This window comes from Acinonyx jubatus, chromosome C2, assembly GCF_027475565.1.
Source record: "Acinonyx jubatus isolate Ajub_Pintada_27869175 chromosome C2, VMU_Ajub_asm_v1.0, whole genome shotgun sequence".
Lineage (NCBI taxonomy): Eukaryota > Metazoa > Chordata > Mammalia > Carnivora > Felidae > Acinonyx > Acinonyx jubatus.
In genome coordinates, this window is record NC_069384.1 from 64,439,524 (window position 1) to 64,467,511 (window position 27,988).

Consider the following 27,988-nt stretch of genomic DNA (forward strand, 5'->3'; position numbering starts at 1 on the left):
CACGGCCATCTTTGTGCGGGGCCGTGCTTCCGCCGGCGCCGCGGCTGGGACTCTGCAGTGGGCTGCGGGTGATGGAGCGGTGGGCGCGCCCGCAGCTCCTGCTGTGGCTGCTGTTGCTATTACTGCCCCCAGTGCTGGGCCGCCAGAAGGAGTCAGGTGGGCTCCGGGCGGGGCCGAGCCTGCCGCTGAGGCTCGGGGTCTGGCGCAGTCCAGAGGTGCTTTCCCGCCCCCCCCCCCCCCCCCCCCCGGTTCCCTGAGGCGGCCGGAGGCCGGCTGATGCTGTGGCCGCTGGAGCGCTTAGCTGGGCAGAGGGCACGGGGGCGCCTTGGAGCGGAGAGTGAGAACTTCTGGGTGTCTGGCGCTGCTTCTACTGCCCAGGACCCTGGAGAGTAACCTGTTTTTCGGAATTAGGATAGCGAGGTAGAGAGGGAGTTCTCCTGTTCACTTACAGCCAGTGTCGCCCGCGCTTGGCTACACTGTTCCTCCCTGAAACACACTGGGAAATAATTCATCTCTCTCTCTCTCTCTCTCTGCGTGTGTGTGTGTGTGTGGTTCTTAGTGAATTGACGGAGAGATGAAGGGAGAATTAATGTATTTGGCTTTTAATTAATCCTCTTTATAGGGTTCACTTTGATTAGTAAAAGGTGAGAATACGTGTTCCCAGTTTATTCATAGCTATCTGAGTGCCAGGCGTTGAGCTTGGACATTTTCCAATTTCTTGGACACCTGACAGCCCAAGTAGAGGAGCAGACTTGACATGAGTGCTGGAGAGTTATAGAATGAATCCTTCCTGGCGTTTCCTTTTCACCAGTGGAATGGGAAGGGGTGTCAGAAGTTGGTTCGGCATGCCTGCCGGTAGCAAATGAGAATGATCAGGATATTTTGTTAACTTTCATTTACTTCACTTCTTGAAGGTTCAAAATGGAAAGTATTTATTGACCAAATTAACAGGTCTTTGGAGAATTATGAACCATGTTCAAGTCAAAACTGCAGCTGCTACCATGGGTGAGTTCTTTTCTTTGATGTGTCTTTGAGAGTTTAGTACTTGTCACAAGAATTCCCCTAATATCCCCAAGAGACCTGGATTACAGTAATCAGAGAGCCAAGTACGCCTTGATAAAAGGCAATGTTCCTGTGGTGGGTTTCCTATTTCTAGGGAACAAAAAGGCCCTGGGATAGGAGAAGCCCAGGTGGTCTCAGCAATGCTACTCACTCCTTGGAGTTAGCACACATAGTTGTCTGTGTTCCCCATTGGACTGAAAGCTTCTTGAGGTCAAGGCCAATGTCTTACTCGGTGTTGCATCCCTGGTGCTGGCCCTCAGTAAGTACTCAATAAATATTGTCGGAGGAATGAACATATTTATAAATGAGGCTAATCATCAAGTTTCCTGTTGGTTTTTTTTAAAGTGTAAAAATTATGGCTGAGAGGGTAGTATGGTAGACAGATTACTTTAAAAGCAGTCTTTGGTTCTAGTCACAGATTTCCCACTAATTATCTCTGTGGCAAGTCACTTAACTTCTCTGGGTGTCAGATTCCTCATCAGCTAAACAAAACAGGGTCCTTTAGCTCCTCGATTTGTTATTCTATGACTCCTCAAAAAATTAACCTGATGCTTATGATACTTATTAAAATCTATGTATTGAACTTTAAAAGGGATACAAAATACTGTACTTTCCGGTCACTGCTGTCAGGCTGCTAGAGTATGTGTGGTGAATGGGTGCCAGACAGAACAAGGCAGTCAGTCTGAGACCAAGGGCATCAGACAGTGTCAGACTGTAAGGCATAAATCCTATGTTCTGCAGGATTTGGAGAAGGGGAGGTCAGTGGGACTTCAGTCACTGGGAGGACACAGGTGTTGTGTGCCTATTAAAGGTGAATGTGCATCAAGTAAGGAAGGGGCGATCCGGATCCAGAGAGGAAGAAGAGAAATTGACTTGCTTTCTCCTCTTTGTTGTTTTGCTTTAGATTACCTACAGAAAGGTTGCTCATTCCTGTCCTCCATTCTTTCCCTGGCTTACTGTATTTTCTAATACTAAACCTAAACCCATAGATAGGAAGTAGGTGGAATGGTACCACTTTTTGACCTGCTGTCCTTGACGATTCACATTCTTTCAGTGTCATAGAAGAGGATCTAACTCCTTTTCGAGGAGGTATCTCCAAGAAGATGATGGCAGAGGTAGTCAGACGGAAACTGGGGACCCACTATCAGATTATTAAGAACAGATTATACAGAGAAAATGACTGCATGTTCCCCTCGAGGTAAGAGCTATGAGGTAAATATATCTTCTGACCTTCTTATATATGGGCTTATTTGATACTGTTCTTAGAGAGGAGTTAATTAGAGGGCCCCACAGGTGAATCTCTCCTCATATTTCAGAGGGACTGCAAAATAGTGACAAACTCTTCCTGCCTGAGGATTTTTCTTTCCAACTCCTGCCCCCCTTTCTCCTATATTAAAGTCTGTCTCCTCTCTCTTCTTGAGGCTTGGGCACAATCACTGGTTGTACTGGCTATGGTTCTACCCTTCTCATCATCCACCAGATATGGATGCTGCAGGGCACAGGCTGATGAGACCTAGCAGGATTGAGCTGGGCTGAAGAAGGAGAAGGATTGAGTGTTTTTCATGGGTCAAGTATTGTTCTAGATACTGAGTATTTGAAGAAAGGTGGTGGAAAGTCAAGAATAACTGAGGCTGCAGATTACACAGGCTACACTAGCCAGGAATTCAGGTGTGGTGGTTGAGGTAACATATCAGTGGGCTGAGGGCTGGGGATGAGCAGGGAGGGTCATGGACTAAGCCTGGAAGTTGGACTTAGGTAGCATTACATGTTTATACAACAAATAAGAAACCTCCCTTTTAGGAGTCTTTTTTTTTTTTTAACTCAAATCTTTATAAAATTACAAAGTACAAAAATCAGAGGCCATGGTATTCTCAGCCTAAGATCTTTCTAAACAATCTCTATTCTGTCATTAAAAGGAAAGTATATGAGCAGTATTGCAAATAACGTGCATCCATGTGGACATAAGGAATTATTCTTAATAACAACTTTATTACAAATTACTGCATTTTAATTGTCAAAAATATGTAAAAACAACAACAAAAAAGAAAATAAAGATCACTTAAAATCCCATTACAGTGAAGTAATCACAATTACACTTTTGTTATCAAGTGTTAGGGGTAAATAAGCTGGTAATGGGGAAAATTATTGAAGTATTTTAAACAGACATTTGTTTCAACTTTACAAATTATGAGTATAGAAGAATTTCTAATTTCTACAAATGAGAAAGAAAATATGAATATAGACATTATTAGACTTTGAAGGCTTAACTAATGTTTAATAGTTAGATGAGCAATTTCCAAATGAAGTAAAATACTCTCAAAGTTTCTGTAAGGCACATACCTCTCATTCCAGACCTCAGAACATTTTGGTAAGAATCATGAGCTGTTAGAAATGTTCCTAAGGGAGCATAGGACCTTTCATTGACAATAAATAGTTATATTTCTAATGCATGGAAAGTTCCCTGTCTCAACTACCTACACAACTAAGAAAAGAAAGTTGGGCAAAGAAGAAACAAAATGAAATATTCAGAACCAGTGTCCTTAATGAAATGGATACAGTTGAATAATATCTTTGATTCCCATCTAGCCAAAAACAGTATCTTTCTAGGTCTGGATAATTTTAAATCACCCAGTTGGAGAAGCCCAGATTGCATTTAAAAAACTTTATTGTGAACAAAGTAAAATATAAACTCAGCATTTCAAATATGAGCTGAGAGATTTTGCTGAGGAACCAGAGCACCATCTAATTAAATGACTGGAGACATGTCATTTCAAAGATGGAGAATAATGATATTTTTAAAATAATAGTTTTAGTGAAGTGTGGCTGATATAAGCTGCACATATTTACTTTTTTCTATAATTTATTTTTTTATAATTTACATTCAAGTTAGCACATGGTACAACAATGATTTCAGGAGTAGATTCCTTAAACCCCTTACCCATTTAGCCCATCCCCCCTCCCGCAACCCCTCCAGCAACCCTCTGTTCTCTATATTTAAGAGTCTCTTATGTTTTATCCCCCTCCCTGTTTTATACTATTTTTGCTTCCCTTTCTTTATGTTCATCTGTTTTGTATCTTAAAGTCCTCATATGAGTGAAGTCATATGATATTTATCTGACTAATTTCACTTACCCTCTATTTCCATCCACATAGTTGCAAATGGCAAGATTTCATTCTTTTTGATTGCCGAGTAATACTCTATTGTATATATATACCATATCGTCTTTATCCATTCATCCATCAATGGACATTTGGGCTCTTTCCATACTTTGGCTATTGTTGATAGTGTTGCTATAAACATTGGGGTGCATGTGTCCCTTCGAAACAGCATACCTGTATCCCTTGGATAAATACCTAGTACTGTAGTTCCTGGGTTGTAGGGTAGTTCTAGTTTTAATTTTTTGAGGAACGTCCATACTGTTTTCCAGAGTGGCTGCACCAGTTTGCATTCCCAGCAACAGTGCAAAAGAGATCCTCTTTCTCCACATCCTTGCCAACATCTGTTGTTGCCTGAGTTGTTAATGTTAGCCATTCTGACAGGTGTGAGGTGGTATTTCATTGTGGTTTTGATTTGTATTTCTCAGATGATGAGTGATGTTGAGCATTTTTTCATGTGTCGGTTGGCCATCTGGATGTCTTCTTTGGAGAAGTTCTATTCATGTCTTTTGCCCATTTCTTCACTGGATTATTTGTTTTTTGGGTGTTGGGTTTGGTAAGTTCTCTATAGATTTTGGATACTAACCCTTTATCTGATGTGTCATTTGCAAATATCTTCTCCCATTCTGTCAGTTGCCTTTTAGTTTTGCTGATTGTTTCCTTCACTGTGCAGAAGGTTTTTATTTTGATGAGGTCCCAATAGTTTATTTTTGCTTTGGTTTCCCTAAACTGCACATATTTAAAGTATACAACTTGGTAAGTTTTTTGTGTTCATTATCTTTTTAAAAAATTAATTTTTAATTGAAGTATAGTTGACATACAATATTATATTAGTTTCAAGTGTACAACATAGTGATTCAACATGTATATTCATCGTAAAATGCTTACCATAATATATGTAGGTACCACCTGTCACCATACAATGTTATTACAATATTACTGACTATATTCCCTATGCTATACTTTTCATCTTCCTGACTTTTTTTATTGAAGTACAGTTGACACACAATGTTACGTTAGTAACAGGTGAATAACATAGTGATTCTGGACAATTCTATATGCTATGCTATGCTTGCCACAAGTGTAGTTACTATCTGTAAACATACAACACTATTACAATACCATTGACTGTATTTCCTATGCTGTACCTTTTATCCTCATGACTTATTTATTCCATAGTTGGAAGCCTGTATCTCCTACCCACCTTCATCCATTCTACCCATCCCCTCACATCTTTCTGCTTTGGCAACCATCAGTTTGTTCTCTGTATTTATGGGTCTGTTTCTGCTTTTTGTTTGTTTATTCATGTGTTTTGTTTTTTAGATTCCACATGTAAGTGAAATCATAAGGTTTTATTTATTTTTATTTATTAAGGTTTTTTATAGATGGTATTTGTCTTTCTCTGTCTGACTTATTTCATTTAGCATAATAACTTCTAGGTCCATCCATGTTGTTGCAAATGGCAAGATCTCATTCTTTTTTATGGCTGAGTAATATTCCATTATATATATATATATATATATATGTATGTATATATATATATATATGTATGTATATATATACACACACACATATATGTATTCATTCATTTAATTACATATATATTCATTCATTCCATTATATATATATGTACATATATATATTCATTCCATTATATATATTCACTCCATTATATACATGTAGATATATGTATTATATATATATATGTATATATATTATATCTTATCAAGTCATCTATCAATGGACACTTAAGTTGCTTCCATATGTAGTATTATAAATAATGCTGCAGTAAACACAAGAGTGTATATATCTTTTCAAATTGGTATTTTTGTTTTCCTTGGGTAAATACTCAGAAGTGAAATTACCAAATCATAGGTATTTCCATTTTTAATTTTTTGAGGAACCTCCATAATGTTTTCCACAGTGGCTACACCAATTTGCATTCCCACCAACAGTGCATGAGGGTTCTCTTCGTATCCTTTCTTTCCAACAATTATTATTTCTTATTTTTTTAATACTTAAAAAATTTTTTTAATGTTTTTTAAATTATTTTTATTTTATTTTTTTATGTTTTATTTTATATAAAATAAAACATAAGAGAGACAGAGCACGAACAGGAGAGGGGCAGAGAGGGAAACACAGAACCCAAAGCAGGCTCCAGGCTCTGAGCTGTCAGCACAGAGCCCGATGCAGGGCTTGAACTCACAAGCAGTGAGATCATGATCTGAGCCGAAGTTGGATGCTCAACCAACTGGGCCACCCAGGTGCCCCAGAAATTTTTTTTATGTTTATTTATTTTTGAGAGACAAAGAGACAGAGCACAAGTAGGGGAGGGGAAGAGAGAGAGGGGGACACAGAATCTGAAGCAGGCTCAAAGCTCTGAGCTGTCAGCACAGAGCCCGGCACAGGGCTTCAACCCACAAATTGTGAGACCATGACCTGAGCCAAAGTTGGATGCTTAACCAACTGAGCCACCCAGGTGCCCCTAATATTTCTTATCTTTTTGATAATAGCCATTCTGACTGGTGATGATATCTCACTATGGTTCTGATTTGCATTTCCCTGATGATTAGTAATGTTGAGTATCTTTTCATGTGTCTGTTGGACATCTGTACATCTTCTTTGGAAAATGTCTATTCATGTCTATGCCCATTGTTTCATTGGATTATTTGTCTTTTGGTGTTGAGTTGAATGAGTTCTTTATATATTTTTGATATTTACCCTTTACCAGATATTTTGCAAATATCTTCTCCCATTCAGTATGTTGCTTTTTGTTTTGTTGATGGTGTCCTTCACTTTGAAAAAGCTTTTTAGTTTGATGTAGTCCTAATTGCTTATTTTTGCATTTGTTGCCCTTGCCTGAGGAGACAGATCTAAAAAAATATTGCTAAAACCAGTGTCCAAGAGTTTACTGCCTATGTTTTCTTTCAGGAGTTTCATGGTTTCAGGCCTTACACCTAGGTCTTTAATCCATTTTGAGTTTGTTTTTGTATATGGTGTAAGAAGGTGGTCCAGTTTTATTCTTTTGTGTGTAGCTGTCCAGTTTTCCCAACACCATTTATTGAAGAGGTTATTTTTTTCTCCATTGTATATTCTTGTCTCCTCTGTTAAAGATTAAGTGACCATACAAGCGTGGGTTTATTTCTAGGCTCTCTATTCTGTTCTGGTGATCTGTGTGCCTATTTTTGTGCCAGTACCATACTGTTTTGATTATTATTGCTTTGTAGTATAGTTTGAAACCTGGGCTTGTGATACCTCCAACTTTGTTCTTCCTTCTCAAGATTGCTTTGGCTATTAAGGGTCTTTTGTGGTTCCATACAAATGTTAGGATTATCTGTCCTCGTTCTGTGAAAAATGATATTGGTATTTTGATAGTGGCATTGAATCTGTAGATTTGGGTAGCATGGATATTTTATCAATATTAATTTTTCCAATCAATGAGCATGGTATATTTTTCCATTGATTTGTGTCATCTTAAATTTCTTCCATCAATGTCTTACAGTTTTCAGAGTACAGGTCTTCTATCTCATTAGTTAAATTTATGACTAGATATTTTATTCCTTTTTTTGGTATTTTATTCTTTTTAATACAATTATAATTTGATAAGTTTTGCTGTATGTATACACCAAGATAATGAATGTATCTGTCACTCCCAAAAATTTCTTTGTGCCTCTTTGCAATCATTCTCTCCTACCCCTCCCTGCCATGCTGTCCTTTTACCCTATTCTCAGGCATCTACTGATCTGCCTTCTGTCATTATAGATCATTTCCTAGAGTTTTATATAAAAGGAATCATAAACGGCATTACACAGTTTGTGAAAGAGTGCTATTTTAAAAGCTGAACATGAAAGAAAACAAATGTTTTAGCTGTTAAATGTAAATGTATAGCAACATTATATTTTTTAAACTTCTAACTAGTTCTATTTGTTTATTTTATCATCAAAGGACTGTTCCTTGCACATGGTAAAATATTTAGATAACCTGAAAATATGAACAAGGAAATGGAAGTTTCTCTACTACCTTCAACCCCCAAACCTCTAGTCCCTGAGTCCTCCTCTCAAAAGACAACCACGATTACAAGTTTCTTGTATATCCTTCTAGAAATAGTTTATGCATATACAGTTGTCTAGACTCATCAACAAAATAGAACATGTGTATCTTCTGTTCTGCAACTTACTTTTCTTTTTCATATAACATATTTTTAAATTGTTCCTTATGAGTACATAGAGTATATCTCACTATTCCATGGCTGCATACTGATCCATTGTGTGGATTTCTTTATTCAGCCCTCTATCAAAGGACATTTAAATTATTCTCTACCATTCCCCTTTGAATTTCAACACATGTAAACAATGCTGTAGTGAACTTAAACCTTTGAGTACTCATGTAATTATATCTGCAGGCTCAATTCCTACAAGTAGGATTAGTAGGCCAACTAATGTGTTTTTTAAATCTTGATGGATAGAAGCAGACTGTCTTCCAAAGGAGTTGTGCCTATTTTCTTCTTTTATATACTTTTTCTTTTTTGTTTTGTAAGTAATCTCTACACCCAACATGGGGCTTGAACCCATGACACCCAGTGAGCCAGCCAGCCATCCCAAAGTTGTGCCTATTTTCACTTCCACCACCTTTGTATTACATGCTCAGAATAGACCTCATACTTTCATCAATACTGTGTATTATTGGACTCTGATCTTTGTCAGTCTGATTGGTGAAGACTAGCACCTAGCTTCAACAGCACTTTTTTTTTTTTTTTTTGTCATAGTGATACTTTGTTTTTAAATTTTTAATTGAGGGGCACCTGGGTGGCTCAGTCGGTTAAGCGTCCGACTTCGGCTCAGGTCACGATCTCATGGTCCATGAGTTCGAGCCCCACATTGGGATCTGTGCTGACAGCTCAGAGTCTGCAGCCTGCTTCAGATTCTGTGTCTCCCTCTCTCTCTGACCCTCCCCCGTTCATGCTCTGTCTCTCTCTGTCTCAAAAATAAATAAAACATTAAAAAACAATTAAAAAAAATAAATTTTTAATTGAAATATATTTGACATATAATATATACATTTAAGGTACACAACATGTTAATCTGACACATTTATATAATATATGATTGCCATTGTAGCACTAATTACATAATTATCCTTTCGTTTTAGTAGTTGGAATAATTAAATTTTGGTTTTTTAGCAAGTTTGATTATAATACAGTATTGTTGTCTATATTCACTATACTGTGCACTAGATCTCTAGGGCATATTCACTACTTGTTGTAAGTTTGTACCCTTAAGCAGCATCTGTCCTGTTCCCCCCATCCCTTGGTGACCACCATTTCATTCTCTGTTTTTACAAGTTTGGGTTTTGGGGAGCAAGGGAGGGGCAGAGGGAGGGAGAGAGAGAGAATCTTAAAGGCTCCACACAGAGCATGGAGCTCAACATAGGGCTCAATCTCATGAACCATGAGATCATGACCTGAGCCAAAATCAAGAGTTGGACGCTTAACCAACTGAGCCACCCAGGCACTTCTGGGACATTCTTTAATACAGTTGAGCATCTTTTCTTTCGTTTATGAATCATTGATATTTTTTGCAGTTACTTCTCTCTCTATAAATCAATTTTATGAATCAGTCATTTATATGCTACTGGAAAATTTTGGTCAAACCTTGCAATGTTCCCTCCAGGATAGTGGTGGTCAGGACCTCAAGGGATGGGGCAGAAAAGCTAATCTGCCAGTGTATTCTCTCTTTCCAGATTTCCTCTGAGGATTCCTGGGGAGTCCAGCCAGAAAAGTATACAGGCAAACCTTGTTTTATTTGGCTTCACTTTATTGTCTTTTGCAGATACCACATTTTTTAATAAATTGAAGGTTTGTGGCAACCCTGCATCTAACAAGTTTATTGGTGCCATTTTTCCAACAGCATTTGCTCACTTCACATCTCTGGGTCATATTTTGGAACAATTTTCTCAATGTTTCAAACTTTATTATTATTATATTTGTTATGGTGATTTGTGATCAGTAATCACAACTTGCTGAAAGCTCAGATGATTCTTAGCATTTTTTATCAATAAAGTGTCTTTCATTAAGATATGCACATTGTTTTCTTAGACATAATACTATTATTGCACACTTAATAGACCACAGTATAGTATAAATGTAACTTTTATTGTACTTGGGAACCCCAAAATTCTCTTGACTTGCGTTATTGCCATATTTGCTTTATTGTGATGGTCTGGAACCAAACCTACAGTATCTCTCAAGTATGCCTGTATTACAGTCTTTGTGATTGTGTACATAACATTCTTTCTGGCTTGCAAAACTGATTTTGATAGTGTTCTGAAGTATTCAACTCAAAGGCAATAAAAGTTTTCCTATCTTTCCTCCTAAATTATGAAACTTAATTACGGTGGATATAAATATAATGTCTTTGTGAGAGGCAAAGCCCTAGGGACACACTTAGAGAATTAGCTTTTTCTGGTTACTATCAAAATTTGTATCTTGCTTACTAATTAAACTAAAGAGGAAATTTTTAAAAACTAGGGATGAATAGAGGAAAAGTGGTAGGAGTAGCAATAATACATCTTTCAGACTTATGATCTAACTGGAAAACTTCATGAAGTGTTGTAAGCTGGAGCAGTTTAGCTAGGAAAGATGCCTTGCACAATATAAGAGAGTAGAAAAGTCCTTTTAGAAGCATTGCTTTCAGGAAACTTTGCAGAAGGCTGACGATCTGAACACGGGCTTTCAAAGTGTGAATGGGACCATGTCTTGTCCTATAGTAGGCACTGATTTGGTGAATATGTGGTATTTCTGGTTGACAGGTGTAGTGGTGTTGAACACTTTATTTTGGAAGTTATCGGACGCCTCCCTGACATGGAAATGGTGATCAATGTACGAGATTATCCTCAGGTTCCTAAATGGATGGAGCCTGCCATTCCAGTCTTCTCCTTCAGTAAGGTAAGTATAGGGAGAGATGTATGGGGAGATGGGAGGTGTTCCTCTAGAGTATGAGTAGGAGATGATTGTCCTATGACAGAATCTTCTGGGTAATGGTGAGGGTGACGCCTGAGGTCCAGGAATTGGCCTGTGTCCCTCTTAGCTTCACAGTGGCTGAGCAATAAGACTGAGGCAATGGGTAAAAAGATTGCTTATGTGTCTATAGGTCTAGGGATGAAGGGGAGAGAATAATGGACGCCTAAAGAACTGATAGGACATTGAAGGAAAGGTTTAGAGATCCTACAGAACATAGGGAGAGAGTGGCTCAAAATAGCTCATGGGCTTGGAGTTAGAGAACACCTTCATTCAAAAACTATTTGTTGAACTCCCATATGTGTGTGTGTGTGTGTGTGTGTAGTCCTATCTGTCAGTGTATCCCAGGGGCCCAGCATGGCTAACAGTGAAGCTGAAGGTGGTGGATAACTCCACACAGTTTGTGCTGAAGCAGTACATTGAGGGGATAGGTCTGGGATATCCAAGAGGAATATGTGACAGGGTGAGCTTTGAGTCTAGTTATGGAGGAATAGGAGTACTAGTTCACACCTGTGGACTTGAAGAATTTGAGATAGTTAATATCTTCTCAGTGCCCAGGTTGTTGCAAATGTGTATTGGAAGGCATGGGTCTTGGTTCCCTTGAGACTAGGTATGGCCACATTTAGGGGTGGGTTGGGAGGGCTAGAAGAGAATGGGTGGAAGATTCTATGGGGGAAGGGAGGGTTTAGGAAAACCCGGTGGACTTTGAGAAAAGGAGCACCATCTCTGATGTGGTTTCTCCAAAGAGGGACCTTTTATCCCCACTTTTTCTTTATCACAGTTTACTTTCTCTGTAGACTTGTGTATTTACTGTGTTGCAAATGGGCTGAGGCCACATTTGTGTTGCATTTCCCATGATTTAGCCTCATTTCTCAAAAGTGCTTGGTTTTCTTGTTTGTCATGAAACCCTCCCAGAAGAACAGATAGAAGCTCCCATGTAAGTCAGTAAGGACTTTATGCTTGTTATCTATTTGTTGTTTCTGTGTATGGTAAAGTATAACAATCAGTATACTTTCTTTTCATCTTCTCTTTTTGTTTCTAAGCCAGTGACTTCTAATTCCCAAGAGAAAGCTTTTAGTCTTTCAACTTTATAGTAATTGTACAGCTTCTATTGAGCAGCTGTTATGTCTGAGCTGCTTTATGAATCACATACCATTTTTCAAAAGTATTTGAGAAAGGCAAACAGCATATTGCATGTGTAATTCCAGTGAAACTACTGAAGAGTTAAAGGTTTATCAGGCCAGAGTTTTAACAGAAGTAATCATAAAAAGAGAACAGATGATTTAAAACTTTTTTCAAAAGATGTGGGATAATATCCCTTTCTCCCATTCTGCCCATCAGCACTTCTGGTCCTGATCAACAAATAATAATTTATTGACCAACCAGGGTGAGCTCAACAGTACCACAGTATTAGATAACACTAATGAACACTTACTGAGTACTTACTATGTACCAAACACTGGTCTAAGTTTTTCACATGTACTAACTCATTTAGTAAGCCCATTAGATAGGTAACATTATTGGTATTATTTCTCCCATCATAAAGATAAAGCAGGCATAGAAAAATTAAGTAACTTGCCTAGAGTTGGAAAGAAGTAGAGTCAGCATTTTGAGTCAGCATTGAAACCCAGATGATCTGTTTCAAGAGCCCCTCCCATTTTAACCATTTAATTGTGATTCTTGCTCTCAAAAGATCCATCTAGGAAATAATCAGGAACTGGTAAGACAGTATATACTCCAAATGTAATAGCAGTTAAAAGATAAGAGAGCTGTGTGATGATTCAGAGTTAGGTATTTTATTTCCTTAAACTAAAAACCCTAACAAATAGAACTTTGGGTAACTGGAAAAGTTGACCTTTAATGAGATTTTAAATTCTGGGATTCAGTGAGCCCATGATTTTTAACCCACGGTCATTTTTCTCTTTTAATGTCTAGAGTCCAGACTTTGCAGACAAAGGAAAATATATTTTTGGCAATTTAATACTAGAGCAAGACTTTTGTCCAGATCCTGTGGCATGACTGTAGTTTAATTCTTCTCTCTCTGTTCTGAGACTGATGTAGAACAACCTTTCTGTTTCTGTTGAAGACATCAGAGTACCATGATATCATGTATCCTGCTTGGACATTTTGGGAAGGGGGGCCTGCTGTTTGGCCAATTTATCCTACAGGTCTTGGACGGTGGGACCTCTTCAGAGAAGATCTGGTAAGGTAGGTCCTTTAGAGAGGTTTTATTTGTCCTTCTTTGTAGGTCTTCTTGAAATAAACTAATGTTTGTTTAAGTTAAAAACAAAAGAAAAACTATAGCATAAGAATTTTGTGTGTGTATAAAATATTTACCCATCCATAGGAAAAGAGCAGAGCCTACCCTAAAGTATCAGTAATGCCTTTGGGGAAAGGAGTATAGGAGCCTTTTCTTTTCTTCTTTAAATTTTTCTGTATTTTTAAGATTCTCCAAATAAGAGTGAATTACTTTCATAATTTGAAAAAAGTGAATGACCATGTTGTGGGGGAGAATAGAAAATTACTAGGAGGAACATAAATGTACTTTATAACTTAGATCTAAGTCCTTAAGGTGGAGATGGGGAGGACATATTGTCCCATAATTATCTCAAGTACAAACTTATTCCAGATTCTCCTGATTCACGACTGAGACATGCTTGGGCTGTTGAGTCTATCTGATGTCATTTCAGAATTTAGATTGTCCATGTCATCCAAGCTATAGGTATTTCTTACCTAGTTACATTTTGCATTTATGATTTAAACAACATTGATACCTAATTAGAAAACTTCTAGAAGAAATACAGTCTTTATAGGTCCTCTCTCAGGTCCATTGAGAAAGCAAAAATTTAATTTAACTTCATTTACACAAATATCTATCACCTGTACCATGTGTGGCTGGAGACTCAAAGGGGGTGAAAAGAATGTCCCTTTTCTAAAGAAACACATAGGGCTGAAGTCCTCAATGGCGGTTAGAGCCACCAGGTAAAAAATGAGTCTGTTATCTGGTAGGTGTACTTTGAAAATGATTTTGTAAAATACCTTGGTCTCATACTTCACAGAACTAGAACTGGAAATTGTCCTTTCCAACTCTTTATTTCAGGGGTTGAGTGACTTGGTCAACATCAGGAACCAATCTAGGCCTGAAGTCCTGGTATCCAAGTGCATTATCTTCTCCACATTACCAATTAACCTTACCCATCCTCTCCAGAGGGAAAAATAACAAGTTTTTTAACCTGTTTTTCTTCAAGTTATTCTTGGCTTTAGTTATCTAATCCTTTTTTTTTTTTTTCAGGTACTTGCAAATACACTTTTTACACTCTTCTTTTTTGTAGCTCTTTTTCTACCTGCTATCCATCTACTTTTTTTTCTTTTCTTCCTTTCTTTCTTTTCTTTCTTTCTTTCTTTCTTTCTTTCTTTCTTTCTTTCTTTCTTTCTTTCTTTGTTTTTAGAGATAGAGAGAGAGAGAGAGAGAGAGAACAAGCAGGGAAGGGGCTGAGTGAGAAGGAGAGAGAGAATCTCAAGGAGGCTCCATGCTCAGTGTAGAGCCCCATGCAGGGCTCAATCTTACAACTGTGAGATCATGACTTGAGCCCAAATTGAGTCGGACACTTAATCAACTGAGCCATCCAGGCACCCTACTTTGTTTTTTAAATCTTTAAAAACAACCTTTTTTTCTGATTATGAAACCTATATATGCTCATAAAAATAAAGAAGTATGTCTAACATCGGCATCTTTTCCCCCCACTTCTTAGTGTGTTTTAGGGATCTTTCCATGTCAGTACATATGAAACTACCTCATTATTTTTATTAGTTACATGGTATTCCGTTGCATGGATAATAATTTACCTCATTATTTTCTATGATAGACTTTTAGGCTATGTGTAATATATGCATAATTTCTTGTTTTCTGGACTATTTGAGAGTAAGTTGCATACCTTATGACCCTGTACATCCTAATACTTTAGTGCGTATTTCCTAATAGCAAGGATATTCTCCTTTATAACCATGCTGCAATTATCAAATTCAGGAAACAATATTGGTACAACACTTAATTATCCCAATAATGTCCTATATGGCACATTCTACCTCCAGTACAGGATACAATCCAGGCTCATGTGTTGCATTTAGTTATTATTTCTGTTTAGTCTCCTGTAATCTGGAACAGCTCTTCAGTCTGTTTTTCTCTTTCATAACACTGACATTTCGAAGAATACAGGCCACATACATTATAGAATGTTCTTCAGTTTAGTTTTGTCTATTCCTCATGATTAGATTCAGCTTATGCATTGCTGGCCTTAATACTTACCTAAGTGATTTTTGCATCCATCTATAACTCTTCTTTTTTTTTTTTTAATGTTTATTTATTTATTTATTTTGAGAGAGGCAGAGTGTGGGGGGGAGGGGCTGAGAGAAAGGGAAAGAGAATCTGGGCTCTGTGCTGACAGAGCTCAGTCTCACAAACTGTGAGATCATGACCTGAGCTGAAATCCAGAGGTGGATGCTTAACCAACTGAGCCACCCAGGTGCCCCCATCCTTAACTCTTTAGAGATATTAATTTTGATCACCTAGTCAAGGTGTTACCAGTTCCTCCACTACGTACTCTTTTTCCTCCCTTGAAAACCACTAAGCTTATTTTAGGGAGATAGATTATGTTTTAAAATCTAAACTTACAAGAACATATTTTTCTTTTGATATCGTCCCCTCTTATTCTTCAGGTGAATTTATTCATGATTGCAGAATTGTAATTTAAAAAAAGATTTTTTTTATACATCTATTTATTTTTGATAGAGACAGAGCACAAGTGGGGGAGGGGCAGAGAGAGAAGGAGACACAGAATCCGAAGCAGGCTTCAGGCTTTGAGCTGTCAGCACAGAGCCCGATGTGGGGCTCGAACTCACAAACCGTGAGATCATGACCTGAGCCAAAGTCAGACGCTTAACCGACTGAGTCACCCAGGTGCCCCCAGAATTATAATTTTATATTTTAGAGCCCTCCATTCAAAAGCTCTAGCTATGTGATTTCACGTCTTACTTTGAAACTTTAAAAATCTCCTTGTTTATCTGCATTGATGTCTGCCTGCTATTTTTTCTAATCTTTTGGGAGTTTGTCCCTATTGACTTACTTTTCACTCTGTAGAAGAATTCACTGTTTCTGTATTTTAAAGATTTATGTCTCTACTGTCATAGGAGGTAGGGAGGATGGTTATAAAAGAGGTCTGGGGCAGCCCCAGGCTGTGTTGGCCAATTTTAGCACTTGCCTGGGGAAAAAAGTCCTAACATAGGTCTTTTGAGGGGTAAGTAGGTGGGTAGAAAGAATGAGGGAGAGAGAAAACAGAGATGGTACAAGTCTGTGTATATTAAATACAGTTTTCCCAGGGACCAAGGAAATTTATACTCAGAATTTCAGTATAAATTGATACTTTTTTAGTTGGGTGGTTTGGCAATGTATATCAAAATATAAAATGTATATATCTTTGACCCAGCCATTTCACTTCTAGAATTTATCCCAAAGAGTTAATTGGACAAGTATGTAAAGGTAGGTACACAAAGATATTCACTACAGTATTGTTTCTTAAAGCAAAGAGTGAGACACTACCTAAAAGTCCATGAATAAGTAATGAAGTGGCATGGCTATAAAATGGAATGTTGTGCCTGAATGCAGAGTAAAGGTAGCATAGGGCTTAAAAACAGGGACTCTGGGTTTATACTCTGGCTCTTATCAGCTGTGTGACTCTGGGCAAACTGCTTACCCTCTCAAGAGCCTCAGCTGTAAATTAGGGATAACAAAACCACCTCAAGCATTGTGAGAATGGGTATATATATAATATATAATAGATAATATATAATATATAATATATAATATATATAAAATATCTGTGTTATACAGAGCAAGGTTTCTCAATATTGGTAGTATTGACATTTTGGATAGGATCATTCTTTGTTGCAGGGGTCTGTCCTGTGCATAACTATCCTGTCCTTGCAGGATAGTTAGCAGCACCCCATTAGTGTCTTAATGACACTAAATGCCAGTAGCAGTCCCCCAGTAGTGACAATCAAAAATGTCTATAGTCATGGCCAAATGTCTTCTGGGGGAACGGGGCAAAGTCACCAATTGAGAACCACTGATATGGAGACTTGATTGGAAGGAAATTCTTCACTGAGACGTTAAATTGGTAAAAATGGTTATCTACGGGCAGGAAGGTTCCAGATGATTTTTCTACTTTTATTTTATGCTTTTCCATTAGAATTTTATATAGGGGCTCCTGGGTGGCTCAGTCAGTAAGGGTCCAACTCTTGGTTTCAGCTCAGGTCATGATCTCATGGTTCGTGGGATCAAACCCCATGTTGGGTCTGTGCTAACAGTGCAGAGCCCACTTGGGATTCTCTCTCTCTCTCTCTCTCTCTCTCTCTCTCTCTCTCTCTCTCATTCTCTCTGCTCCTCCTCTACTCACATCCCCCCCCAAAATAAATAAAATAAACTTAAAAAAGAATTTTATATAATAAGCATATACCATATTTCCAGTAAAAAACAAAAACCCAGTAAACAAAAATAACCCAGTGGTATAGCATTTATGTTTCGGTGGGAGGGAGTATGGGGCACAATGAGAGATAGTTCTGGCTTTGGATTGTAGAATCAGGAAAAGATGGTATAGCAAGGAAAACCTATGAGATAGGCCACAAAAATGAGCAATGCTCTCAGCTGAGAGAAGCTGAGTAATGTGACATTTATGTCTTTAAAAGTATTTCTACCTAAAAAGTTTATATCCTAAGTCTCTCCATTATGGTAAATAGTCCAGCAATCCCTCATTAACTCCAATTCAGCTGTCCCCCTCATTTCTCAGAGGAAGACACCATGCAACCCTGTGCAGGGCCCCTACAAAGGAAGTTAAAAATGCTGCATCTGTGAACTAGCAACTTCAGCAAGAAAAGCTGGTCATGGTAGTATGTACTGAGACCTGAGTTTCAGGGACTTTGTTTCATGGAGCACTTAGGACAGTTTCAAGAATACAGGGTGCTTTGCAATATCAGACACGTTTCTAAAGATGCTGCCTATGCATCCAAAACACGAGGTCAAGGAGTGATTTGTTTTCTTGCCCTTAATTCAATTTCTGATATTTTCTGCAGGTCTCTTTGCCTATTAAGTTTATCAATAGCACCACTCTACATAAAGCAGAGAAGAAATCCTCATTGTATGCATTAAATAGCTCTAAACATGTCATTTAGGGGCTGGGAACTTTTCTTTCAATGTTGTTAACTTATTAACGGAGGAACAGATTGTAGATACTATTGGCTAGCATTTCCAAAGGAATGAAGCAACAACAAAGGGAAATGCAATGTCATTGAGGGCTCTTTCTTTTGAAAGCCTCGGTCAGACTTAATGAAAAATGTAAAGCTCTGAACTAATCTTCAGAAGTGGTTAAAACACGTCCTCATTTGGTTAAGAGAAAAACATAGAAACTAACTGAAATCTATTTTTAGGTCAGCAGCACAGTGGCCATGGAAGAAGAAAAACTCTACAGCATATTTCCGAGGATCAAGGTGACTATATTGTCTGGCATTTTACAAATAAATTTGTAAAATATAAGCAATTTTGAGGGTGTGAAGATCTCTAGTTCAAAGAGAAAACTAAGATAACTAAGAAATAAATGTAGAAGCACAGAATTTTAGACAGAGAATTTAAATTTTTTGCCCAAATCACTCTTAGTTGAATTGGAATTGAAAGAAGTAAGGTTCATTCATTTATTCATTGAATAGGTATTTAGAGTGCCATGAGTATATTAGGCATTGAGTGTATGTTGAAGAGAACAGCTGAGTTGTCCTCTTGCCTAAGAGATTATAGTGTCCTATGGGTAGCTTCTGACCTGGACCTCTTCTAGTCACTGTCTAGTTAATGGCGGATCAGGAACCATCACCAGATCTCCTGACTCCTTTTTCCATGAGGTCATGTGGCTGCCAAATAATGGTGGAGACCACAGACTGAGACTGATGAAAATGGAAAGGGAAGCAGGGAAGAAAGGGAGGAGGGAAAGGGAAATGTTGGTCAAGGACCCTCTCCATGTTACTCAGACCCACATCCCCAGTGCCAAGAACAGTACCTGCCATGTAGATACATGAAGACCATCTGTTGTATAGATGAACAGAACAGGGACCGTGAAAGAAGGGTCTTGTCGTTTTCCTGGTGAGTCCTTGTTGGAGATCATACCCTCTATTGAGGCAGTGAACTTGAGAATGTAGATAGGCCCAGTAGCCACTGCTTACTGGTCCTTATCAACTTCTCTTGATTCTCAGATCTTAAGATCACAGCTTCTTAACTTGGGATCCATGTGTGGACTTGAAGAGTTCTAGGACTTCCTATAAATTATATAGGGATATGTCCACTTTTCAGAGAGTGGGTCCATGGCAGGTCGGGGTGGGGGGTGGTGCGGGAGAGGTGTCCAGGACCTCTCAAATGTCAGGACCATCTCCTACTTGGACCATAACTAGGACTTTTTCTACAGGTTTTAGCCCTTTAGTTTTCTTTTTAATTTAAATATTACACTGGACTTTACGAAATACACACAACAAAGGTCATGTAGCTATTTTGGTGAGGGGTGATTACCTAGTCACACAGCTGTGAGTACTAGTGATTATAGACGCTACATGAGCCATCCCAAAAGGGAACTCATTCCTGGGATATGCCTGTAGAGTTCAGAACAACATCCTCTTAAAGACTAGATGTAAGCAAAGAAGGGCCCAATACTCCCCATCTCTGAAGGGTAAACAGCCAGGAACAGGCAGGAACACCTATATGCACAGGGCCCAGTACCCCCCCACCCCCACCCCCACCTCTGCTGTAACCAGTAAGTTATCCATCTATGTGTACAGTCATTGCATTGGGTCCAATTACAGCTTACTTTTTAGAGATTGGGAACAGTATTATGATGGAGGACACATGTTTTATGTCATATGCTTCTTTTATAGGACAAGTCCAGAACGGGATCCTCTCATTCTTCTATCTCGGAAAAACCCAAAACTTGTTGATGCAGAATACACCAAAAACCAAGCCTGGAAATCTATGAAAGTAATCACAATTGTCTGAATAGAACCATAGCAGTGAACATTCTCACTCAAAGAACATTGTCACCTGGGTAGAATTCCAGATCAGGTTTCCTCTTAGTGATAGATGAATGTAGAGAAAGATCCACAAACTAGTATTGGCATATATGTAAATTATTCTTTCAAACTCACATTGCTTTTCTGGGCCATATTATGAGTAGTAGTTTTGGTTTTGTTTTGTTGTTTTGTTGTTGTTGTTTTTGTTTTGTTTTTTTACTACTTTTAAGGTTTAAACCAGAGGACACAAACTTTTTATGGAAAGGGCCAAATGGTAAATATTTTAAGCTTTGTGGATTGTATGATCTTGTTGTAGTTACTCAACTCTGCCATCACAGTGTGAAAGCAGCCACAGACAATATGTAAATGAATGAGCCTGGCTGTGTTCTAGTAAAACTTTATTTATGGCATGGAAATTTGAATTTCATGTAATTTTCACATGTCATAAATACTCTTCTTTGGGTATTTTTCAAGCATTTGAAACGTAAAGATATTCTTAATTGAAATGTAAAGATATTCTTAATTTATTTACAACTCTCCAAGTGATTCTAAGGCAATGCCAGCAATGACTGGCTCCTTCAGGTTGGAGTTCATCTCTGTCTTCTATGACTTCTTGCCTTATTCAAAGAACTTTAAGCCCTAAATGTCCTCATTTGAAATTTTCAAATGCCATATGAGGATGATATGAAAAGAAGTTTTAAACTTCTTGTGGGAAAACTAAGTGTATCTGAGATGTAATATGTGATAGTTGTAATCAAACAGGAGCAAATGAAGTCTAACAAACTTTGTTGAAAAATAAAAATATGGGGGCGCCTGGGTGGCTCAGTCGGTTAAGTGTCCAACTTCGGCTCAGGTCATGATCTCACGGTCCGTGAGTTCGAGCCCCGCGTCGGACTCTGTGCTGACGGCTCAGAGCCTGGAGCCTGTTTCAGATTCTGTGTCTCCCTCTCTCTCTGACCCTCCCCCGTTCATGCTCTGTCTCTCTCTGTCTCAAAAATAAAAAATAAATAAACATTTAAAAATTAAAAAAAAAAAAAAGAAAAAGAAAAATATGAAAAGTGTATCCATTCAGCACAGCCTCTACTGTGGGATGCTGCAAAAGCAAACAAGACTTGTTTCCCTCATCAAAGTGTTTGCCATCTTCTAAGGTAGCTGGGATATAAATGGGGGTCTCAAACTCAGATGCCCCAGGAGGCCACAGGAGTGAGCAGGAGAAAGAGCTAAAGGTCTGGTCAACGCCGCCAAGGGAATAGGAGCTCAGTTTACCAGACCTTCCTTTTATGTTTTACAAGAAAAGTTGGAAATCGGGGTTTTTGGAAGAAATATCTTACCACCTGTAAATGTTGGCAATGGTTTGAATTTTTATTTTTAAATACTTTCCATCCCCAACAAAAATCTGTGTGTGGGTTTTACCTCTGAGCCCGCCAGCCACCACCTGTACCTTCGTATATGTATACTTTACACAGAGTGAAATGTGCTATAGGTTAGGATCTCTGAGTTCAGAGAAGGATCCACATGGCTCTGGGAGCTTAAACTCTAAAATGAGACAGGCCCAGGTTAAAACCCTTGCTCCTCTACATAGGGCCACGTGACCCTGAGCAAGTCTCAACTTTTCGAGACCATGGCTTCTTCATGTATAAAATGGGATAATAATTCTTCTGAATGTGTTTATTCAGGACAATGAAATGAGGTCGTGTTGATGGAATGCTTAACTATGTTTGCTGCATACTGCTTTTCAATAAATACTACCACTCTCAATACTAATAACTTCCTTTTCGCTTAAAGGACACCTTGGGGAAGCCAGCTGCTAAGGATGTCCATCTTGTGGATCACTGCAAATACAAGTAAGACTTCTAGGACTCCTGACTCTTGGCTTCCCTATTACATTTGGAATAGCTTCACTTTGGGAGAGAACTTTAATACTAGGTCCAACTGGGGTTTATGAAAGTCCTATTAATTCATCTGGTTGTTGTTTAATGAGAACATGCTGTGTGTACAGGGTTCTCACCTGAGTTCTATGGGAACTGCAGAGACCCTAAAAAATGGTCCCTGCCTCCATAGACCTTTCTGCTAGCAACCAAAGTGATGGGATTCCTTCTCTCTACACCCCATCCAACCAATAGGTAAAGTTAAAGTATTTATCAGATTAATAAAAGTTTACATTTCAAAATGAATAAAGCATATGTAACTAAAATGTTAGAATTCAATGCCAGGACTAAGGATTAGGTGAACAAGTAAAACCAGGTCAGGAGGAGGAAGTAGGGGGATTCAGAGAGGTGAATGCTGATTACACTGCATAGTGGGAACTCTAGGGTAGAAGCAACTCTAGTTGGAGACGGGTGCATGCATGAGAAATGCTGAAAAGACCATGTTCTTTTCTAAGATAGCTTTTTTCCAGGGGGCATTTCTTTGAAGATTAATTAGGTATACCTGGTTTTCTTCTCCAGAATTCAGAAGAGGAATTCTGTTCAGAAGGGGAACAGCAGGTGCTTTTGGTGGGGTACCCCAGGGGAAAAACAAGGCTTTGGGGAGCCATGACTCACTAGAGACATTAGGCCCAGGAAAGCTCATAGGAAAGGGTAAGGTACTCTCTCCATCTGAGACTTACATCTCTCTATCTAGACCCAGTTTGTGGCCCTCTCTAGGTCTGTCTGGAGAAAGAATCCTCTTTTCTCCCCCACCTGACATTCCCTGAAACAGCCAGTAGCCCCTGGAAACCCACAGGGACATGCAGATGTGTCCTTGAAACCTGAAAATAGGAAGGGCAGGGAGAGGGGTCATAAAAGGAGAGATGGGGAGGAGGGAATAAGAAGAAAAAGAGCCTATTTGTGGTAGCAGGTGTATAGTATTGAATATATTTTGCTCTTTCTTTCCCAGGTATCTGTTTAATTTTCGAGGTGTAGCCGCAAGTTTCCGGTTCAAACACCTCTTCCTGTGTGGTTCCCTTGTTTTCCATGTTGGTGATGAGTGGCTTGAATTCTTCTATCCACAACTGAAGCCATGGGTTCACTATATCCCAGTCAAAACAGATCTCTCCAATGTCCAGTGAGTGGCTCTCCCCAAGCAGAGTGCCTAATGACTCCCCAATCTGCCTCTAAGTCCCCAGCCATTTAAGGCATTTACTACTGATGACTTTTTCCCTTGAAAGTTTTTTTTTATATAAATTTTTCAATGTTTATTTACTTTTGAGAGAGAGACTGAGAGACAGAGAGCAAGCAAAGGATGGGCAGAGAGAGAGGGAGACACAGAATCCGAAGTAAGCTCCCAGTTCTGAGCTGTCAGCACAGAGCCCGACGAGGGGCTCGAACTCACAGACCGTGAGATCGTAACCTGAGCTGAAGGCAGATGCTTAACTCACTAAGCCACCCAGGAGCCCTGAAAGCTTTTTTTTCTATGTGGTTTGTATATACAGTGCTACCAGTCAACTAGGCTATATGTGAGATTTAATCTGAAAAAGTGCTCTAATGCTAGTTTGAAATGTAATGTTCAGGCAGTCCACAGTAGAAAAGTGCTTATCTCTCAAAGACTAAAGATAGGGATATTAGATGTTGTTATATTATCAAAGAGACTTTCAGATATGTGAGAACTGACCCCACTGAAGCTGAGGCCAATTTTCTCACATGATGGGAGGAATGAGGAAGAGATACGGAAAGGGCCCAGAAACATGAGACCAGGGCCCTCTTCTAGGGGCTACAGCAAGAGACAGGAGGGTAATTTTTTTTCACTATTGATTTTTGATGTGTATCATTGAATATTTCTCTATTTTCTCAAGTATGTCCCAAATCTACAACAGGTTGCCTTTAGCCTGTGTGGGGGCTTTTGTTGTTGTTGTTGTTGTTGTTGTTGTTGTTTTTGTCCTGTAAGGACCCAAATGTCTTTGCTTTAGAAAAGAAACAGGGACACCTGGGAGGCTCAGTTGGTTGAGAGTTCAACTTTGGTTCAGGTCGTGATGTGGTGGTTTGTGAGTTTGAGCCCCACATTGGGCTTGCTGCTGTCAGTGCAGAGCCCGCTTCAGATCCTCTGTCCTCCTCTCTCTGCCCCTCCCCTACATGTATGCTCTCAAAAATAAACAAAACATTTTTAAAAATGAGATAAAATAAAAAAGAAATAATCAATTATCCACGTATCTAGAGATTAACCATAGACCTCAGTCTGTGGTCTTTCTTAGCTCAGTGTATATTTTAGAGACTAATGATTCTTTCCATTTTAGGGAGCTGTTGCATTTTGTAAAAGCAAATGATGACATGGCTCAAGAAATTGCTGAAAGGTAAGTTCTATTCATTTTTCCTTATCTATTTTACTTTATCATCCCCAACTAAAGTCACATGACTATTGTTATCATGGTGATATCTGGATTTCGTTCTCATTCTACAGAGATAATCAGAATTAAAACTTACTGGGGGGCGGGCGCCTGGGTGGCTCAGTCAGTTGAGCATCTGACTTTGGCTTGGGTCAGGATCTCACAGTTTGTGGGGTCAAGTCCTGCATCGGTCTCTGTGCTGACAGCTCAGAGCCTGGAGCTTGCTTTGGATTCTGTGTCTCCCTTTCTCTCTGCCCCTCCCCTGCTCACACTCTGTCTCTCTCAGTCTCTCAAAAATAAGTAACCGTTAAAAAAAAAAATTAAAAAAAAAAAAAAAAACTTTCCAGAGGGAACACACACATTCACATATGTCCCAAGCCCATCCTTTATAGTAGTAGACTAAAATCTTTCAGGTAATTAAACAAGTACAGAATTTCTGAGAATTCACTCTTTATATGTTTATTTTTAAGAAAAAAAGTTAAGTTCTATTGCTAAGTGCATGTGTGTGGATATGATGGCTATAGGGTTGGCTCTGCAGATCAAAAGAGTTAATTCATATGAAGCATCTGAATAGGACTTGGCACAAGGTAAGCACTTAGATGTAAGCTATTAGTATTATTAAATGCTGTGCTTTAAGTGTTCTTATTAATCTCGTCTCTAGGGGAAGCCAGTTTATTATGAACCACTTGCAGATGGATGACATCACCTGTTACTGGGAGAACCTGTTGACTGAATACTCTAAATTCCTGTCCTATAATGTAACAAGAAGGAAAGGCTATGATCAGATTATTCCTAAAATTTTGAAAACTGAACTCTAGGCATCATCATTGGACCACAGTCCTCTCTGGCAGCAGCTCTCAAATATCCTGTGGTGAGAAGCTTACCATGACCGTGGCACCTCTACCTTGAATACTGTTATCAAGCCAAATACCTGGTTTTCCTTATCATGCTGCACCCAGACAACTGAGAAAGATCAAAAATGTGTATAATATGGACTCGGAGCAGCTCAACACTTTGGCTGAATAAGGACCAGAAATCATGAGATTTGGGTGTTGAACCCAATTCCACCTTTCATTTTCTTAAGACCAATCACAGCTTGTGCCTCAGATCATCCATACATGTATGTCCATCACTGTGAAACCAACTATGTCCGTCAGAGGATACTTTGTCCCATCATTTGGAGCAGAAAACTAATCATTTGGAACTAGTATAATTCATCTCTGCAGTTCAGTTATTCTAGGCTAATCTTGGTCACTGTATTTTAATGTAGGAAGCCCTATGGGGCTAGTGAAAACCACTTGGGGGTCATTTCCTGAAAGGTCTAAGGAAGCAGTAGTTGTGCCATGCAATGATGTGGCAGTTCTCTTTTGTAAAAGCATAAGCTTTTTGGTACTCAGGAGGTTTCTATAATGCCACAGAGAAAGGGGCCAATTGCATGAGTAATTATTGCAATTGGATTTCAAGTTCCCCTTTTTTGTGCCTTCACACACTACTTCTTTTTATGGTCTCTATTTTAAAAAAAGACAAAAACCTCTTAATAAATTTAGGAAGTAGTCCTCACTCTTTAAAGGAACTGTGCACAAAACAGCAAATTTTCCTCACTCCTTACACACCCTTAATATTTTTCCTCTTTAAATTGGCAGCAGTGTCCACAGCCGCAAGGGCATGCAGGGACCTCAAGGTGTCTTCATCTATGAAATGTTATTGGGGTTTAGATCATCCAAGTTGAGCACTTACTCATGTAGGAAATATTTCAGTGCAAATCCATGTTGGAGTGCCTCTTTTTCCCTTTTTTCCCTTTTTGAAAAACACATTTGGATAGTGGTTTAATCTCTCAGGATGCTCTTCCTTTTATAGTCAAAAGTGAAGAAAAATTTTTAGATGAAAACCCATAGAGTTTGATGACTCAGAACCATTCTGTCCCTTTGGCCCAACTTTTCCACATTAAATCTGCTCTTTTCCTTTGCTTCTTAAGAACTGTTCCGTATATTAGTTTGTTTCAAAATTAGTAAATGTGAGGTTCAGTCATATGAAATCAGGGATTTTATTCCATTAGTCAGGAAATTATTTGGCTTTTTTAAAATAATTTTTTTTAACATTTATTTATTATTGAGAGACAGACACAGAGCATGAGCAGGGGAGGGGCAGAGAGAGGGGGAGACACAAAATCTAAAGCAGGCTCCAGGCTCTGCGCTGTCAGCACAGAGCTTGACACGGGGCTCAAACTCACAAACCACGAGATCATGACCTGAGCCGAAGTTGGATGCTTAACCAACTGAGCCACCCAGGTGCCGCAAGTATTTGGCGTTTTAAACTACCTTCCATAAATGTTTAAGTCTAAGGACCTTCTTAGAGGAGGAGTTGAATATCCTTGGTAAGATCATTGCATAGAATAAGGCAGACATTGAAAGTTAGATGTTTTGTTTCTGAGCATTAAAAATTCATGGGGACCATGTCCTTAGGTGCTAGAAGTCTAACGATAAGCAGTCTGGATTTCTGTGTTGTACAGTGGTGTTGCCTTGTCAGTATGAGGTCCCAGTAGATGTTATCTTTCTTTGTTTTAATTTTCCTGTCACTAAACTAGAAACAGAATTTTCTCTTCTTTGAATGAAGAGCTGAAACTGCATTTCCCTGTGAATTTCCCATTTTGCTTCAAGTTCCAGCTCAAGCATCCTGTCTCTGGATCCTTTCTTTCATTCCATTAGGCAGTTAGGGGCTATGATAAAACTTTGCTCGTGCCTGTGTTATATATCACATTACACTGTAGTTATTTGACTATTTCTGCTACTGTTCTGTAGGCTTCTTGATGGGTGGGAATCATGTTTTATTCATCTTGAGGTCTCCATTATCCAGTACAGTGCCTCACACAGTAGATACTAAAGAATCATTGAAAGGAAGAATGGATGGATGGATGGAGACAGTTGACTTAACTAGATCCTATTTACAGATTGACTAGCCATTTGCTCCTAAGGGGAACTGGATAAGACTGTAAGAGTTGGATCAATGCAGATTCTCATCTGCCCTTTGAATAGTCAATAAGGGAATCTTTGTATTTAAATTCAGCAAATGTTATTCAGATTTTATACTTATCTGTTTACCTCAGTATAGGTGATATGAGGATGGTGTGTAACAATATGAAAAATGTATGTTTTTGAAAATAATTTTTATCCCCATAATTTGTAAAGGTTGTGTTGTTTGTTGTTAACATTACATAGGACCCAAACTTACCCTTTCCTCCTCAGAGGGCTAAAGGCCATACTTTTCTTAGAAAAAAAAAAAAAAGAGAGAGAGAATAGTTTTTTTGAATGAAGTGGCATACATGGATAACACAGTCATGCTCTTCTTTATCTGGAGAGCATCCT

At 38.7% G+C, this 27,988-nt stretch overlaps 1 protein-coding gene across 1 annotated transcript; it reads left to right on the top strand.

Annotated features, from left to right (window-relative positions):
* Positions 1-27,802, top strand: POGLUT1 (protein O-glucosyltransferase 1). The gene is made up of 11 exons (XM_027060918.2): positions 1-156; positions 915-1,005; positions 2,117-2,260; positions 11,026-11,161; positions 13,320-13,441; positions 18,713-18,772; positions 20,195-20,294; positions 22,112-22,170; positions 23,204-23,371; positions 24,537-24,593; positions 25,288-27,802. The coding sequence occupies exons 1-11, from the start codon at positions 72-74 to the stop codon at positions 25,442-25,444; spliced, it is 1,179 nt and encodes a 392-aa protein (XP_026916719.1). The 5' UTR covers positions 1-71; the 3' UTR covers positions 25,445-27,802.
* The last annotated feature ends 186 nt before the right edge of the window (positions 27,803-27,988 follow it).

Excerpts from the sequence above, each read along its gene's own strand:
- POGLUT1 (XM_027060918.2), top strand. The coding sequence starts at position 72 with ATGGAGCGGTGGGCGCGCCCGCAGCTCCTGCTGTGGCTGCTGTTGCTA. Across the intron at positions 157-914 it reads GGGCCGCCAGAAGGAGTCAG|GTTCAAAATGGAAAGTATTT; the intron begins GTGGGCTCCGGG and ends CACTTCTTGAAG. Across the intron at positions 24,594-25,287 it reads GCTCAAGAAATTGCTGAAAG|GGGAAGCCAGTTTATTATGA; the intron begins GTAAGTTCTATT and ends TCTCGTCTCTAG.